This window comes from Patagioenas fasciata, chromosome 2 (assembly GCF_037038585.1).
Source record: "Patagioenas fasciata isolate bPatFas1 chromosome 2, bPatFas1.hap1, whole genome shotgun sequence".
Lineage (NCBI taxonomy): Eukaryota > Metazoa > Chordata > Aves > Columbiformes > Columbidae > Patagioenas > Patagioenas fasciata.
Window position 1 is genome coordinate 44,628,852 of NC_092521.1, and position 14,660 is coordinate 44,643,511.

Consider the following 14,660-nt stretch of genomic DNA (forward strand, 5'->3'; position numbering starts at 1 on the left):
GATTCAGTAAACTGACCTTTTTTTTTTTACCAAAAAAAAAAAACACATCACTTTGACCAACACGTTTTTCTAGACTGAAATTCTACAGAGCCACATACACCCAGTTGGTCGCAGGATAAGGCGCTCTGACCACAACTCGCTCCTCCGTTCACAGCTGTATCCAGCGGGAGGAGCTGAAACCTGAACCAAACCCTCCGAGCGAGGATTGGATCCCTCCCGCCAGCAACCCCAGAGCCCTCCCAGAACAACAGCCTCTTTGGAAAAAAAAAAAAAAAAAAAAAAAAAAAAAAAGTGCTTGAGAACATCCCGAAGCGATTGGAGGAGCGGGAAACCCTTCCCCCCTGCACCTGACTCGTGGGTATTTACAGCACTTTTCAAGGCGCCTTTGCGCTGCCACTACACGACCGCAGTGGATGGACCGCGCCGGGCAGGCAGCGCGATAGGGACCGATGTGCTCGCAGTGATCGCGTGTGCGTGGGGCTGCTGCAGCGCCAGCCGGGGACCCTTACACCTATCCACCCACCCACCAGGAGAGCCTGGGAAAAGGACAAAACCCGCCATCCAAAATGCCACGCTCCTTCCTGGTCAAGAAACATTTCAACTCATCGAAGAAGCCGAATTACAGCGAACTGGACACTCATACAGGTAGGAAAATGAAATTTTGTGCCACTGCGCTGCTTTTGAGGTTGCGGTCATTGCGTGGCAGTAACGAAGAGGGGTGGGATTGCTTTTTGGGCTCAGGGGAGTGGGTTAGTTCATTGCTAGCTCTTTTTCCTCTTGCTTACGAGGAGGGAGTTTTGAGAAATGTGTCAGTACTGCCCAGAATGAATCGTAGAGTTTGCTCATCCACTTGAACTCAGTTACTTAGAGAGGATTTGGAGTTTTCCTGTTCTGTATCTGCTGGTGTTAGAATTTAAACTTTTATATAAATCCTTCAGGAAGTTTCATTGCTTCATTGTATCGGACTGCACATATTTAGAAACAGTATGCTGCATTGAAGAGACTTTTCAACTGTGATTTGTCTAAGGGCACTGTCTCTACCCATCAGAATATATGTATGAAATAGTATTTCCTTGATCTTCCTTATGTTCAGATGACCATACTGAGTGTTTAATTTATGCACCTTTTAATCTCCAAAATTATAATTTTGCTGCCTTTTGAAATAGTTTTTAGTTCTCTTACCTTTTTTTTTTTTTCTCCTCCAGTGATTATATCCCCATACCTGTATGAAAGCTACCCAGTCCCTATCATACCACAGCCAGAGATCCTGAGCTCAGTAGCTTACAATCCCATTACTGTGTGGACTACAACAGGGCTGCTACCGTCTCCATTACCCAATGACCTCTCTCCACTTTCTGGATACCCCTCATCTTTGGGAAGAGTCAGCCCACCTCCACCTTCTGACACCTCCTCCAAAGATCACAGTGGTTCAGAAAGTCCCATTAGCGATGAAGAAGAGAGAATCCAGTCCAAGCTTTCAGACCCCCATGCAATCGAAGCTGAAAAGTTTCAGTGTGGTTTATGCAACAAGACCTATTCAACTTTCTCTGGGTTGGCCAAACATAAGCAGCTGCACTGTGATGCCCAGTCTAGGAAATCATTCAGCTGCAAGTACTGTGACAAGGAGTATGTCAGTCTGGGAGCGCTTAAGATGCACATCAGGACCCACACACTACCTTGTGTCTGCAAGATCTGCGGGAAGGCTTTCTCTAGACCCTGGCTACTTCAAGGACACATTAGAACTCACACTGGTAAGAACAACCATTACAGTTGCAGATTCTTGTGGCTATAATATCAGGATGCCCTTTTGCTATTTTTCTCTGCAGGTGGGGAAAAAAAAAAAAGCAGTGTTTCTTTACTAACCTTGAAATGCATAAGCAGAATTTCAAATATCATTAAAAGACTAAATTCTCCCTCTCGGGAGGTCAGTGGGAGGGGAATGTAGCACTGTCCCTTAAGTGTGGGGCCAGATACTGGCATAAATCAGCATTACTCCCTTGACAATTTTAGGATGGTTTAGCCCATTTCCACTAGCTGGAGGTTTTGCTTTAAGGATTTTATGTTAACTTTCAGGCTTCGTAAATTGTGAACTTTGAGAAGGCTCCAGCTGACTCTGAAATCAAGCAGCAGAACAGAAAAGCAATACATGAGGGGCTTTTTGACTCCTTAATCAACTGATGAGTCTTGCATGCACTGCCTCAAGTCCTTAAGAATTAGAAACGCGTGGTCACCAAAATGGGGTGGTTTGGGTTTCTTTTGTTTTTCTGTTGGGGCAAAAACTTGATTTTGAGTGTAAAACTAGGTACGATGTAATGTCTGTACAGCTGTTTACTGCTTTTTCAGTCAGAGCCCTTGTCCCCAGTAATTCATGCAAAGCAGAAGAAGTTCAATTAAAATATTTGAAAATGTTGAGAGGAGGCCAACCTGAAAGTACTGTCTGCACCTGTAGATGTAGAAGGTGTCAGCAGCTTGTCTTTGGAGACTGCACTTAGCAGCATGTTCTGAAAAGACTGAGTTCTGCAAGTACAGTCAGCAGTCATGAAAGCTGTTATATCTGTGGCCTGATTAACCTCTTATTACACGCTCTTTGTTATAACAAGTCCTTTCTGTTTGTTCATTTGTTTCTTAGAATAGCAGTGTGTTTTATTTATCCTAAACATGTACTTCTTTTTTAAAGCTTTATCCCATTTTCCCTTGATGTTTCCTTTTTAGGAGAGAAGCCGTTTTCCTGTCCTCACTGCAACAGGGCATTTGCAGACAGATCCAATCTGAGGGCTCATCTGCAGACCCACTCGGATGTGAAGAAATATCAGTGCAAAAATTGCTCCAAAACTTTCTCCAGAATGTCTCTTCTGCACAAACATGAGGAATCTGGCTGCTGTGTAGCACACTGAGTCATGCAGTCAATGTTTACCTGGACTCAATGCATTTCTCTACTCCTGTTCCAAATGATAAGTGGAAGTCCAAAGGCGTTTTCTCATCTAATTTTCAGCCAAAAAAAAAAAAAACCAAAAAAAGACAAAAAAAAAATACCACCAAACAAACAAACAAAATAGTGGAAGAACTTAGAACTGTCAGTAAAAATGAGCTTTAAGTAGTTGCTGTGCAGTCACATATTCGCATTCTTCAGTGTGAATTCTAAAATATGGGGAAAGACCATGCGTGACATTTCAAGTAGATCTAAAGAAAGAAGCATTATCAGCTTTCTTCATAGATGAAGCCAAACGTAGGTAGCCTTTTCTTGCTTAGAAAAGGCTGCAAAGTTATCAATACATTCCTGCCAAGCCATTTCAACCAAAGAAACAGTATTTTAAGTGGAACTTTTATTAAAAATGCTACCCAAATGAATTTTACTAGACACCATTTATCTCAGGTGCCTTAAAGTATTCCGAGTTTACCTTAGTAAATGTTTAATATTATTCATTGCTGTGTTTTTTATTTTATTTTATTAGAAGTCAAGACCTTCATTAACGATCTGAAATACTTTAAAACTGCATCATTAATAGAAAAAAAAAATATATAAGAGAATGTACCAAAAACTGAAAGCCACAAATTAACCGCATGTGCCTTTTCAAACAAAGAAACAAGATTGTAGCTTCAGACATTCCTGGTGCATGCTTGACCATCTTTAATATGAAATAGTTCCTCTAAACTTTAATCTTTTTTTAAAAACGGGAATAAGTGCAAGAGAGGGGGTTCACGGGAGTTTGACAATTATTTTTTTTTTTAAATGCACAAAGGAAATGCAATATTTTCAGCATTACCCCTCGAAGTGCCTTTTTTATTGATGATTTTGTAAAGTATGTGGACATAATGTAAATATTTTTATTTTTATATGATTGAATGTGTTATGAATGGAAGTGAATTGTTGCCTATAGCAGCATCTATAGATAACTTGAAGAAAGTGTGAAGTGGGATTTATGTTGTTTTCTAGCCACTTTTTTACAATAAACATTTTTAAGTAAGATATCTGTTGTTTGTTCTAATTAAAGTAAACAACCAAGTCAGGCTTATCAAGGCTCTGGAACACAGAAAAATGCAAATGTCTCTACATGACCAAATGAAGACAAAAATTAATTTCAGATGAGAATCCTCAGTTCACCACTACTGAACATTAGAAATGAATATACTAATTGCATTTTTAAACATGGAAAATTATACAGATTATTTTTTCAGTCACTGTTCTAAAACTGTTGGGATTTTTTGCTACTTACAATAGTATGACAGCAGTGTTAAATACATTTTTACCAAAAACATTTAAATGAAACTTTTTTCTTGCATTTTAACAATTGAAAATATTATTATAATGATTCTTCTGAGACTGACGTTAGGAAGTCAGTACGTTAATGGAACCTTACAGGAGTGCAGTAACATTTGCAGGATGCTCTTTTAAAATAGTAGTCAAGTCACAGTATGATATAGTACATATGGCCATTTCAGAAAGATTAAAGATATTTTTATTAAAATATTTTACATATCAGAACTGTAAAGTGAATGTATTATGACTGTGTATCAGCTCATATATCACAGGAAAGAATTATCCTGTAATAAAAAGTAGAATTAATTTTCTTCAGATGCTTTGATTAAGGACTCCAAGATCTGAACTCTAGAGAAGCATTACAGCATCAACAAACTGTGTCTAATCATTACTGATTTGTGCAAAACAGTGCTACTTTCAGCTTTTAACCAAATACAAAGCTAGAAAACAGATAAGTACCAGTTGGCTTGCAGTCTAAAGACCACTCTGTCCACATTTGGGTACAAGCAGGAGCAAGTAATAGCAAAAACAGAATTACAACCATTTAACAAGAATGTTACTGATGGATAAACACAAGGTGCACATTTCTTGAAAAAGAGTACTTTTCAGCAAAAATAATGCAACAGAGCATGGATGCCTTGTGTCTCCTCCAGCTGAGTCCTGCAGAGGAGTGCTTCAGCAGGACTGCACTGGAGGAACACAGGCAATAAATGCATGACAGAAGTTTTGTATCTTTTCTCCATGGGAAGTATGATGCTGAAAAATGATCAGCTCCAATGGAGCTTTTCATATTCTCCAAACATCTTCTGACAAAATCTCAAGATCATGACAATTATTTCCTAGGACCTGTTAGATTTTTTTCTCAGGAAATAGCTAAAGAGTTCAAGATAGATAGAGTTAGTGGGAATTTGTGAGGTAACATTTCAAAATGAACACATGAAGGCATCAAATACCCTTGAAAAGTTTCATGTGGTTACTCTATTGGTTTGCACTTCCATGTCATTCACTTTGAAGTTCTTAAGCTCCAGCAGCTCTTTCTGCAACTTTCTGTTCCCAGAGCAAAGTTTACCGGAGTATGAGTAAAGCACTGGCAGTCAACAGCTATTTGTATTGTCAAAGTTCTAGATTTGCTCTCGGGTGTCATGTCATAAAGGCTTTTCCATTGTTTTAATTCACACTTTAAATTCTTTACGCCCAGAGTAAATGTAGTATCATAGGAGCTTGACTTCTTGAATGAGTGGAAATGTTACTGTTGTCCTTAAGGGAAATCAGATGAAAACTTCATCAAAATACAGTATGCTAAACCAAACACAAGTGGAACTGGTCTGATTTGGAGATGACAATTAAGATATGCTGCTTTGCATGCCTGTAACACCTGTACTCATAAAGCATAAAGATGGGAAAGGCTAGAAGCTCTTCTGGCTCTTCTCTTTAATTGAAACTGAGTGCTCTATCACAGATTCCTAGCTCTCTGTTCAATTGCAGCATAAACTTCCCAGGCAGGTTAATTTCTCTGCCTTTCCTGTGAAACTGCCTTCTATTTGCTGTCAGGACAGTTCTCCAAAACTTTTTCCATTAATAGTTTTACGTCATTACTCTCCACCTACGCAAGCTATTTATCAATGTAAACTGAATTTTGTTCTGAGTTGCTGGTTGATGAATCCTGTGGCTTTCTCAAAATGTGATGGAAAAGCTTCCCCAATGGTGAATCTACCCATTGAATTTCTTTGATCATTGCTACATTTCTCACAAGATACCTCTGACTCTATTTCCAAATAAACAACTTTTAAAATCTTTCTTAGGAAAACATGCTCCTCACACTCCAGATTTCTTAATTTCTCTTTTCTGAAATCAATTACATTGTTACTTTTAATTTTTGACACCAGTGCTAAATATAATTCTTTTAAGTGAAAAGTTAAGCTATCAAAAGATTAGTCCTGCCTCTAAAGGCACCTGCATGATAGTAAACTATGTACAACATGTTTCATAGCTTTTTTTCAAACTCTTTACTAATGAGTTTTTTAAAATCAAAAGGTCTGGGGAAGTGACTTTTGCCCAGATGTTGTTCCAAATCTCAAAATACATACCTTTTCTATGATCACCCACTGTAGGAAGAGAGGGCTACACCTTTTGTTTAGAATATTCTGGCAATTCACTTTCACCTCCTAAGAGTATCCTCAGTGTGCAGAGAAGAGCTGAATCGCCACGGCACAGCTATGTATGATTTTCTTAAGGCTGAAGGCAATAATTGATTCACTTTAGTTTCCTCTTTTCCCTTGCTTCCATCTGGGCATGCTTTTCACCTCAGTGGGTGCAGAATGAAGTAAGATGTGCACAAAATGGAGACAGAACAAAGCACACATTTATGTTCAAAGCATTTCAATTATCCTACCAACTGATATGGAGTTCAGAAAAGCATCTTATGCAGTCACAAAAGGGTTAAAATAAGTGCCTTTCATATTAAGGCATCATGAAATTTCTCTTCTATATTTTACTCTCTGATTTGGATTATTATAGCACCTGTTATCATTAAACAGGCTCAGGGCCTATTGCTCTAAGGTCTATAAAATCATATTTAAAACCAAACCAAAACAAAACAAAACCAAACAAAAAATAACAGAAAAACACAACAAAAAACACAGAAAACAAAACAAAAAAGAACCAAACAAAAAAAAAAAACAGAAAAAAAACAAACAAACAAACAAAAAACCACAATAACAACAACAAAAAAAAAAAAAAAAAAAAGGAAGAAGCAACCTAAAGATTCCATAATTTCAATTTTTAAAAGCAGAACAATGGGAAACCTGGTAATTTAATTCTGATGTCTTGTACTACAGCTGATTTCCCCTGTCGCAAAAATAAATCAATATTTTATCTTTTTTTTTTTTTAATAAGACACTTTCAATAATGAACATTACTTCTTTAGAAATACTGGGTTTTACCAGCTGTCTGGGATGTTTGGTTTTGTCTCTTTAAAGTAGGTGTTTTAACAGTTAAAATACATAAATTATAATTCTGGTTCACAGAAATACAAAGAGCAAGACGTGAGAAGAGCTCTCCAACCTGTGTATATTGCAATATCAAATGGTGGCAGCAAGAAATAACAGCAGACTGAGTGCCAGTGGAATCCCAAAGTCACAGAACAGTTGAGGTGGGAAGGCAGCTCTGGAAATTGTGTAGTTCAATCCCTCTGCTCAAAGCAGGGTCAGCAGAGCAGTTTACCCAAGACTGTGTCCAGCTGGGTTTTGAAGATCTCCAAGAGTGGACACTCCATAACTTCTCTGAGCAACCTGTCCTGAGGTTCAATCACCTTTACAGTAAAAAAAATTGTTTCTTCTTAGATTTAAATGGAATTTCCTATATTTCAGATGTTGCCCACTGCCTCTTGTCCTGTCACTGGGTAACAGTATGAGTCTGCCTAAGTCTTCTTTACTCCCTCTCATCAGTGAGATGCTTCAGTGTTGCCCCTTCTTTGGACTCACTCCAGTATTGTCATGTCCTCCTTGTACTGGTGAGGCCAGAACTGGAGCCAGCATTGCAGATAGGTTTCGCCACTGCTGAGTAGAAGTGGAAATACCACTCAGTTTCTCATGGAATGCTGATAGAATGCCTAGAGCTTGTGGAAGCTATATGAGCTATAACAGCAGACAACAAACATAAACAATGCTTTCAAGCTCTATTCCTTCTGTCCCAAATTTTTAATTCATTCCAAATTTCTACAAAGTCATCAGGAACTTTGAAGAGTGTGGAGGATGGGACTGTGCTTTTTCTGGGAGAGGGACAGTTGCCCTCTGTCCTGTTGCAGAGGGCAGTATGAGGAGGTGTGCACATCTTGCTGCAGAGGCATATCTTTTTTGAGATACTGTATGAAACATGACTTTGTGAAGACTTTGAGGCTGTGCTTGCATTGCTGTCCCTTCTGAGGGACATGTAGGCATACCAGGCTAGAAATTTAAAATTTCTTTTTTTTAATTTTTCTTTTAAAAAAAGCATAGTGCTCTCGTTTTTATTTGTTTGGCAGTTTGGTCACCTAGTTCCTTTCCGTTTGCCACCCAAACCAGTACTTTCGTGTGTTTTTTCTTATTCTGGTTCACTCACTATTTTAGGTACAAAGACATGAGTAAGTGCTCCTTCATGGCCTTCCTTCTTTTATTTTTCCCCAAGTCTTTATAAGATGAAAGTTATTGCAAAAGGGAACAGTTGCTTTCTGTTACGTTTCTCTCCCTTTTACCTAGACATTGAATATACCCTACATCTAGTCTTTGTTCGTTTCTCCTTTACATGCACCACCAGAAGTTTGTCTAGTGTGTATGCTTAGTAACCAAGAGGTAGATGAAGATCACAGTTTGGCACTCCTTGTCAAAACAGAATAAATGCTCTTTTATATCTGTCATTTATGCAAACATGTTTTTACACCATTTTGTCAACAGAAGACACAAAAAGCAGTAATCACATGAATGCCAGCTCAAACTCACATGGCCTCCATCTTTTCTAGTAGCCTTCACCCTGTAAGCTTGGAAGAGCAACAGAGGTACATGCAGGCATTCACACTGTCTCTTTACACAGGGAGACATTCAGCTGACCAGCCTTCATATTCAGACATGCAAATCCTTTCACTGCAACCCTAATTTGGGGGATCTGTTTCAGAATAACCCACATACAGATCCCTCATTTTGTTGCTAGAGCCATCCCTCAATTAAAAAAGGTGGGTTTAAATCAAGCACAAGGATACTGTGTAGCAGGACAAAGTCAAATGAGGATGTTCTTCAAGTTGTTTGTCCAAACGCTTAGCATAGGAAGGAGTGAAGACACTACACAATCAGGATCAGAATACTTTCATAGAAGTTTAGATTTATATTACTTACACTATAAAACAGAGCTTTTTGTCTAGCCAAAGAAGACACATTCCTAACCTTGCTAAGCCTCTACATTGTCCTTGCTTCCCATGTTTTAGTCTGTTCTGTTACTGCTTTCTCTGCCTTACAGAGGAATCGTCTCCTTCCCAGATGCAGCTGACAGGGCATCAGAGTCAGGGGATCATGAGTCTTTTAATACTTGATAGATGTGGGCATTGTCGCATCCTCTAGCCAGCCCTAGGCATGGGTCTGAGCAACAAATACAGGTTACATGCTGGACCATCAAATGGCAGAGTCTCCCGACCACCGCCTTTTCATATCTTCTGGGAAAGCAGAAGCTTGCTCTAACAAATCCTTCACAGGGAAGTGCCTACACCTCACTGAGCCCTCTGGGTTCAGCACTAAACATCAGAGCACGGAGTCACAGACATCTGCTAAGTCGCTACTAAGAGGCAGTTAAAGTTGCGCTGCAATTAGCCCAGATTTTGCACATGTCCCGAAAGCAAAGTAAATTCCTCTGAATGTAACCTGCTCTCTGATGTGGGCTGGCAGATCATCCACAGCTGACAATGAATAAGGAATCAGAAGAATGAAAATTGACAGTTATTAAGTAACTCCAGCAAAAACTGAACGAATAACGAGCAACAACTTAACATAATAATATTATGCATAAAAAACTAATAAAAATCCTTTATCAGTAAAAGATACATCATATTTTACACTAAATCATATTTTTTTCACATCTTTAAATGTTATAGAAAGACATTTTGGAAGACAGTTCACGAAGATCTATGACAAAGCATTCACTATTCATCCACAGTACATGAAGCCACTCCAGGTTGCTATGTCCCGAGGAAATTTAAAAAAGAATCTTGTGACTTGTGATGGACATTTTCATGGTGTTTGTGAAATAACTTGGCATTTCAGTCCAAATCCTGACTAGTTTGGACTGGACAAGGCTCACATTCAAAAAACAGCCGGGATTTTTTGACAGAAAATCACCTTTCTTGGAAAATGGCTTTCAGCTTCTAGGTAGTTTCAAGAAATTGCTCCCTTCCTTTCCTCTGTCCCCACTTTTCCCACTATTGACAGAAAAAATAGTTGCTCTTACTGATATTTTTATTTCCCAGCAACCTCTCCTCACAGGTTACAAAATCAGGTTCTGATTTGTTGGTCACAGCAAAGAACCCTGACTGAGGGCTGCTTCTAAATATTTGAACCCAAATGCTCTGCCTGTCCTGACAGGCTTCCGTATGTCACACTGGCCAGACAACATGTGTTCTGGGAACAAAAGGAAGAAATCCAGAGGTATTAAGGATTGTTAACATGCCAGCCTTCTCAGGACGGCATTCTATTTAGTATATATTTACAAGTAGTAAATATCAATTACAAATTACCATCCAGGTCAGGCTTCTGTAACAGAAGAAACTCAGAAGTTCAGCACTGTTTAGCTTTCAGAAGAAATTTTGACTCCAGCTAAAGCTGCAGCTGACAAAACAGGTACATCTGATTACAGTTCCTATCGTAACAAAATAAAGTAGGAACTAAGGACGTAGTAGTTTTTTTTTTTTTCAATTGCACAGATATAAACTATGAATAACATGAACATGTAAAATCATTATAAACTATATATATGTATATAACATGTAAAATTAATGTGCTGAATTAAAACTGGGATAATATTTTAAGAAACATCTCTGCTACAATTCTGGTTTTTCTTGTTTTTTAAATCTAAAACTTTTAACTAAAAATTATTTCAATTGTTTGTCAGCTTTTAAAAACAGCAATATTCATATTTTCTCTCAGATAAAGCATTCTTTTCCAATTTTGCCAAAAAAATGAAAAAGAGTACTCTTCCTTTCTACCAGACTTACTTAGATCCCAGAAGACACTGAAGGGAACTGAGTTATTTTGAAAATTATAATATACTCTTATTGGTTTTATGTTTATGTCTGGCATTACGGAGGTGAAAATTCTCCGATGTACAAAGTATCCTGGGATTGTCTCACACAGTAATTTTCCTCTAGTGAACTTTACATTTGCCACTATCAGAAATGGTATTTCAAATCTATATGGACATTTGCTAACAGAAATGGCAATTTTCAATAATCCTTTGCTGTAGTATGATCCCATGTACAATATCATATATATTATTTGTTTAGGTTTGCAGCATGAAGAAGGAAGCAGAGCTAGAAGGCTGTAAGCCCTGGCATTTTGTTCCTTCTAAAACACTGACCTGTTTGGAGCTCTGTGGGTCCTTTCTTCTAGCAAACCTTTTTTCTGACTATATGATCATGCAGGCTGGAGAGGAACCAGAATCATCTGTAATGAGCTTTTGCCTTTTCCTTAATTGCTACAGTTGGCGTGCCAGGGTGCTGTGCTAACCATGAGGAGGTTGTGATTCTGAGTTTCTGTGGTAGGTTTGGAGTTTTTTAACATCTTTCTCCACGCTTTTTGTTACATACAGGTGGAAAGAATGTGCCATATTTACTTACCATTTAGGCCATGTTCAAGTGTTTTTTGAAAACATAATTCCCCACAGAATTTCTGATAACAGCAGACATGATATTAAATCTGAGCTCCCATATATTTGAGAGGATTTTTTCATTCATCTTTGGTAAATGCCTTTCCATCATGTTTATATCTCCCTATTTAAAACACAAAGTAAAAATTTCACGAGATGTCTCTTCACCACAACCTGAAATTATGGATCTTCTCTTTGTACTTTCAGATTACGTGTTCATGAGGGGAAATGCTGCATGTACAATGCTCGCTGCTGCATGTTGTCACTGTAAAAAGAAGTATCACAGTTCTCAAAGAAAATAAATGCCTGTTTGCATCTTAGGTCACTAATGGGCAGGAAGGATCTGTTCTGTGGCATTCGCAAAAACAAAAATATGTTGCCATCACATGTGTGATTTTGGCCCCCCACTTTAAACAGGAAATAGCTTTTAGGTCTTTTAGTCCAGATAATTTTCTCTTACTCACATTACTTTGTTCCTAAACATGAAAGAAATTGTTTTCTGAAAAAAAAAAAAAATCTTAGAATCTGGCATAGTAACTTTTCTTAGGGGCCCATAACTAAAATTGCAGCACATGTTACCTACACAGTTGAACCCTGTAGCTCAGTATCCATACAATCCCTCATTTTGAAAGGAGGAAGTAATATTTTGAAGAGGTACCATGTAAAGTCAAACCATGCATTTGTATTGCTGCTTCACTGAAAGATTATGACCAAGACAAACTCTCTAAGAGCAGGACTGTCCTCTCCCTTGAAACAGAGCCTCTTGTGTGACTGCTGATGCTCACTACATTGGATGAGATTGTTCTTTGTCCTTATGCTCATGTTCTTTAATGCCACGGTAGTGATGCCTAGCATGCTGCCAGGAGCCACCACGCTCTGACCTGGTATAGCTGGGAAGAAGGCAGGCCAGTATTTCACTCAGCTATCTAAGGATGAGCCTTCCCTTCAGGAGATTTTGCTGAAGTAACTGTGCAGCAAACTCTCCTGACATATATGCAATTCATATTAACAAAACCTGCTCTGCCACCAGCATTCGTCCTGGTCACTCAAGAACAAGAGCAACTTGCAAGCCAGTGTAATTACAACTAGACTTTAGCTTTTGTCAGAATAGAGGTGCTGCAAGGAAAAAAAAATAAAAGAGAAAAAAAAAAACACAAACAAAAACCAAAAACAAACAAACAAACAACAAAAAAAAAAACAGCACTACACTCTTGTCAAAAGTTCCTGCCACAGACTTGATGTTAGTCTTCAGGACAGTGCAACTTATATACCTTCTTGCTCCCAGGATTGTGCCTAAAGTATAGGCCAGAGATTAATGTTTAAATGACAAGATTTTGAGGTGACCTGTAACGGGAGTCAGGGGTGGGAAAGTGTGTGCTTGGTGGTATAAGAAGAGATGGAAACAGTGCTTCTTACAGTGGGACTGAAGCATATATGCTAAAGTTAATCTGGTTGTTTTCATTTTCTTTTCTCCTTGCCTGTTTTTAGTGAGAATGAATAACGTCCATGTCTTGTAACACCTCAGTAATAGTTCAGCAGGATTGCTGTGACCTTTCCTGATTGGACCAGGACTGATTAGCTGCAGATTTCAATGTATGAAGCTCAGCTGAGAAACCAGGCTTCCAGAGTCTGTACTGTTGCAGTTTCTATTGAGTAATTTAAAATTATCATTTCTGTTGCGCTTTGAGAGGAAAGCTAATAAGCTGGTGGAAAGGGAGAGTTCAAGTGAAATGCATTTCTTCAATTACTCCTTCTGATTTAATTTTTGCAGATAGCTATACTTGCATGGACTATGCTGAGCCAGGAATGTTGCATTGATTGTGTTTTTAGCCATTTGAACCTCCCATCTGCTTATGTCAAAGATGAACCTTTCCAGGTGATCTGAAATGTAGACTTCTTAACTGATGTGAATGGCAGCCTTCCTGTTTTAAATTCCAAGTTGTAAAAAGAGACTTGTATTGTCAATCAGCCAGCAAATGGTGCTGAGCTGGCCTTTCTAGAAAAAACAAACAATGGGTAATAAATGACTTTATGGTAGGATTGAATTTAAAACAAAAAATCCTTATCAGTGCAATATGTTTTCTGGTCCACTAAAACTCTTCTGTTTTAATCTGTTCCAGCTATGTTACATTTCCAATTTTCTTAATTAAAACAAGTCCTTCTAAAGATGTATATGTATGTACACATACAAATGTGTGTATGTATACACAAATGTATACATGGAGACATTTTCTGTACTTAGGCAGGGGTAGAATTAGAGCAAAACGACACTCTAAATGATACTTTTTTTTTGAGCAGTACTATTAATGTGACGCATTCCCATTCTCTTCTCAGTTCCAAAATCTCAATTTTCAAATTTCAAATTTCAGTGAGTGTCTTGTTCCTATAGTTACCCAGAAAAAAAAAGAGAGCTTTGACAGTGATTAAGTGTAACCAATATACTTGTAGTCACCTTCAAGCAACCAAACAATGTGCTGCAAAGGCAGAAAAGTTTCCAAGAGATATGCAACTCAAGGCAATATATTGGCACCACTCAGAAAGGTTTCAATGGGGACAGTCTTCTCTAGAAATTATAAATGTTATAAAAGCAGCCAGTTCTCTGGCTGACCAAAATACAAGAGGAAAGCATGGGAGAACACTGTAGTGAAGATATTCACTATTTATTGTGTGGCATGTTACTTTGGTCTTGCAAACAGCGGAAGTTACAGAAAAACAAAACAAAACAGAACAAAACAGAGTGCAGGAGTTCCACTGCATTTCAGAGGCCTTTCAAAGCTGACAGATACACCTGAAACCCATGAACACGTGGAGCCTCTTGGATCCTACCGGGTTACATTTGTAAAAATATAGAAAAATTCCACTATGAGTGGCATCTCCTAGGAAGATTTCTGAGATTCTCAGCACTGGAAAAAATTGTTTCTACATTCCATTTCCATTCAGTTCCTGCTCTAGAGACACATAAAATGCGTGGCCCAAGGAACTAGGCCATGTACTGACTTCCAGAGTCAAGTAGCCAGTATGC

At 38.3% G+C, this 14,660-nt stretch overlaps 1 protein-coding gene across 1 annotated transcript; it reads left to right on the top strand.

Moving 5' to 3' along the window:
- Positions 1-352: 352 nt before the first annotated feature.
- Positions 353-3,967, top strand: SNAI2 (snail family transcriptional repressor 2). The gene is made up of 3 exons (XM_065832594.2): positions 353-645; positions 1,206-1,751; positions 2,713-3,967. The coding sequence occupies exons 1-3, from the start codon at positions 567-569 to the stop codon at positions 2,892-2,894; spliced, it is 807 nt and encodes a 268-aa protein (XP_065688666.1). The 5' UTR covers positions 353-566; the 3' UTR covers positions 2,895-3,967.
- The last annotated feature ends 10,693 nt before the right edge of the window (positions 3,968-14,660 follow it).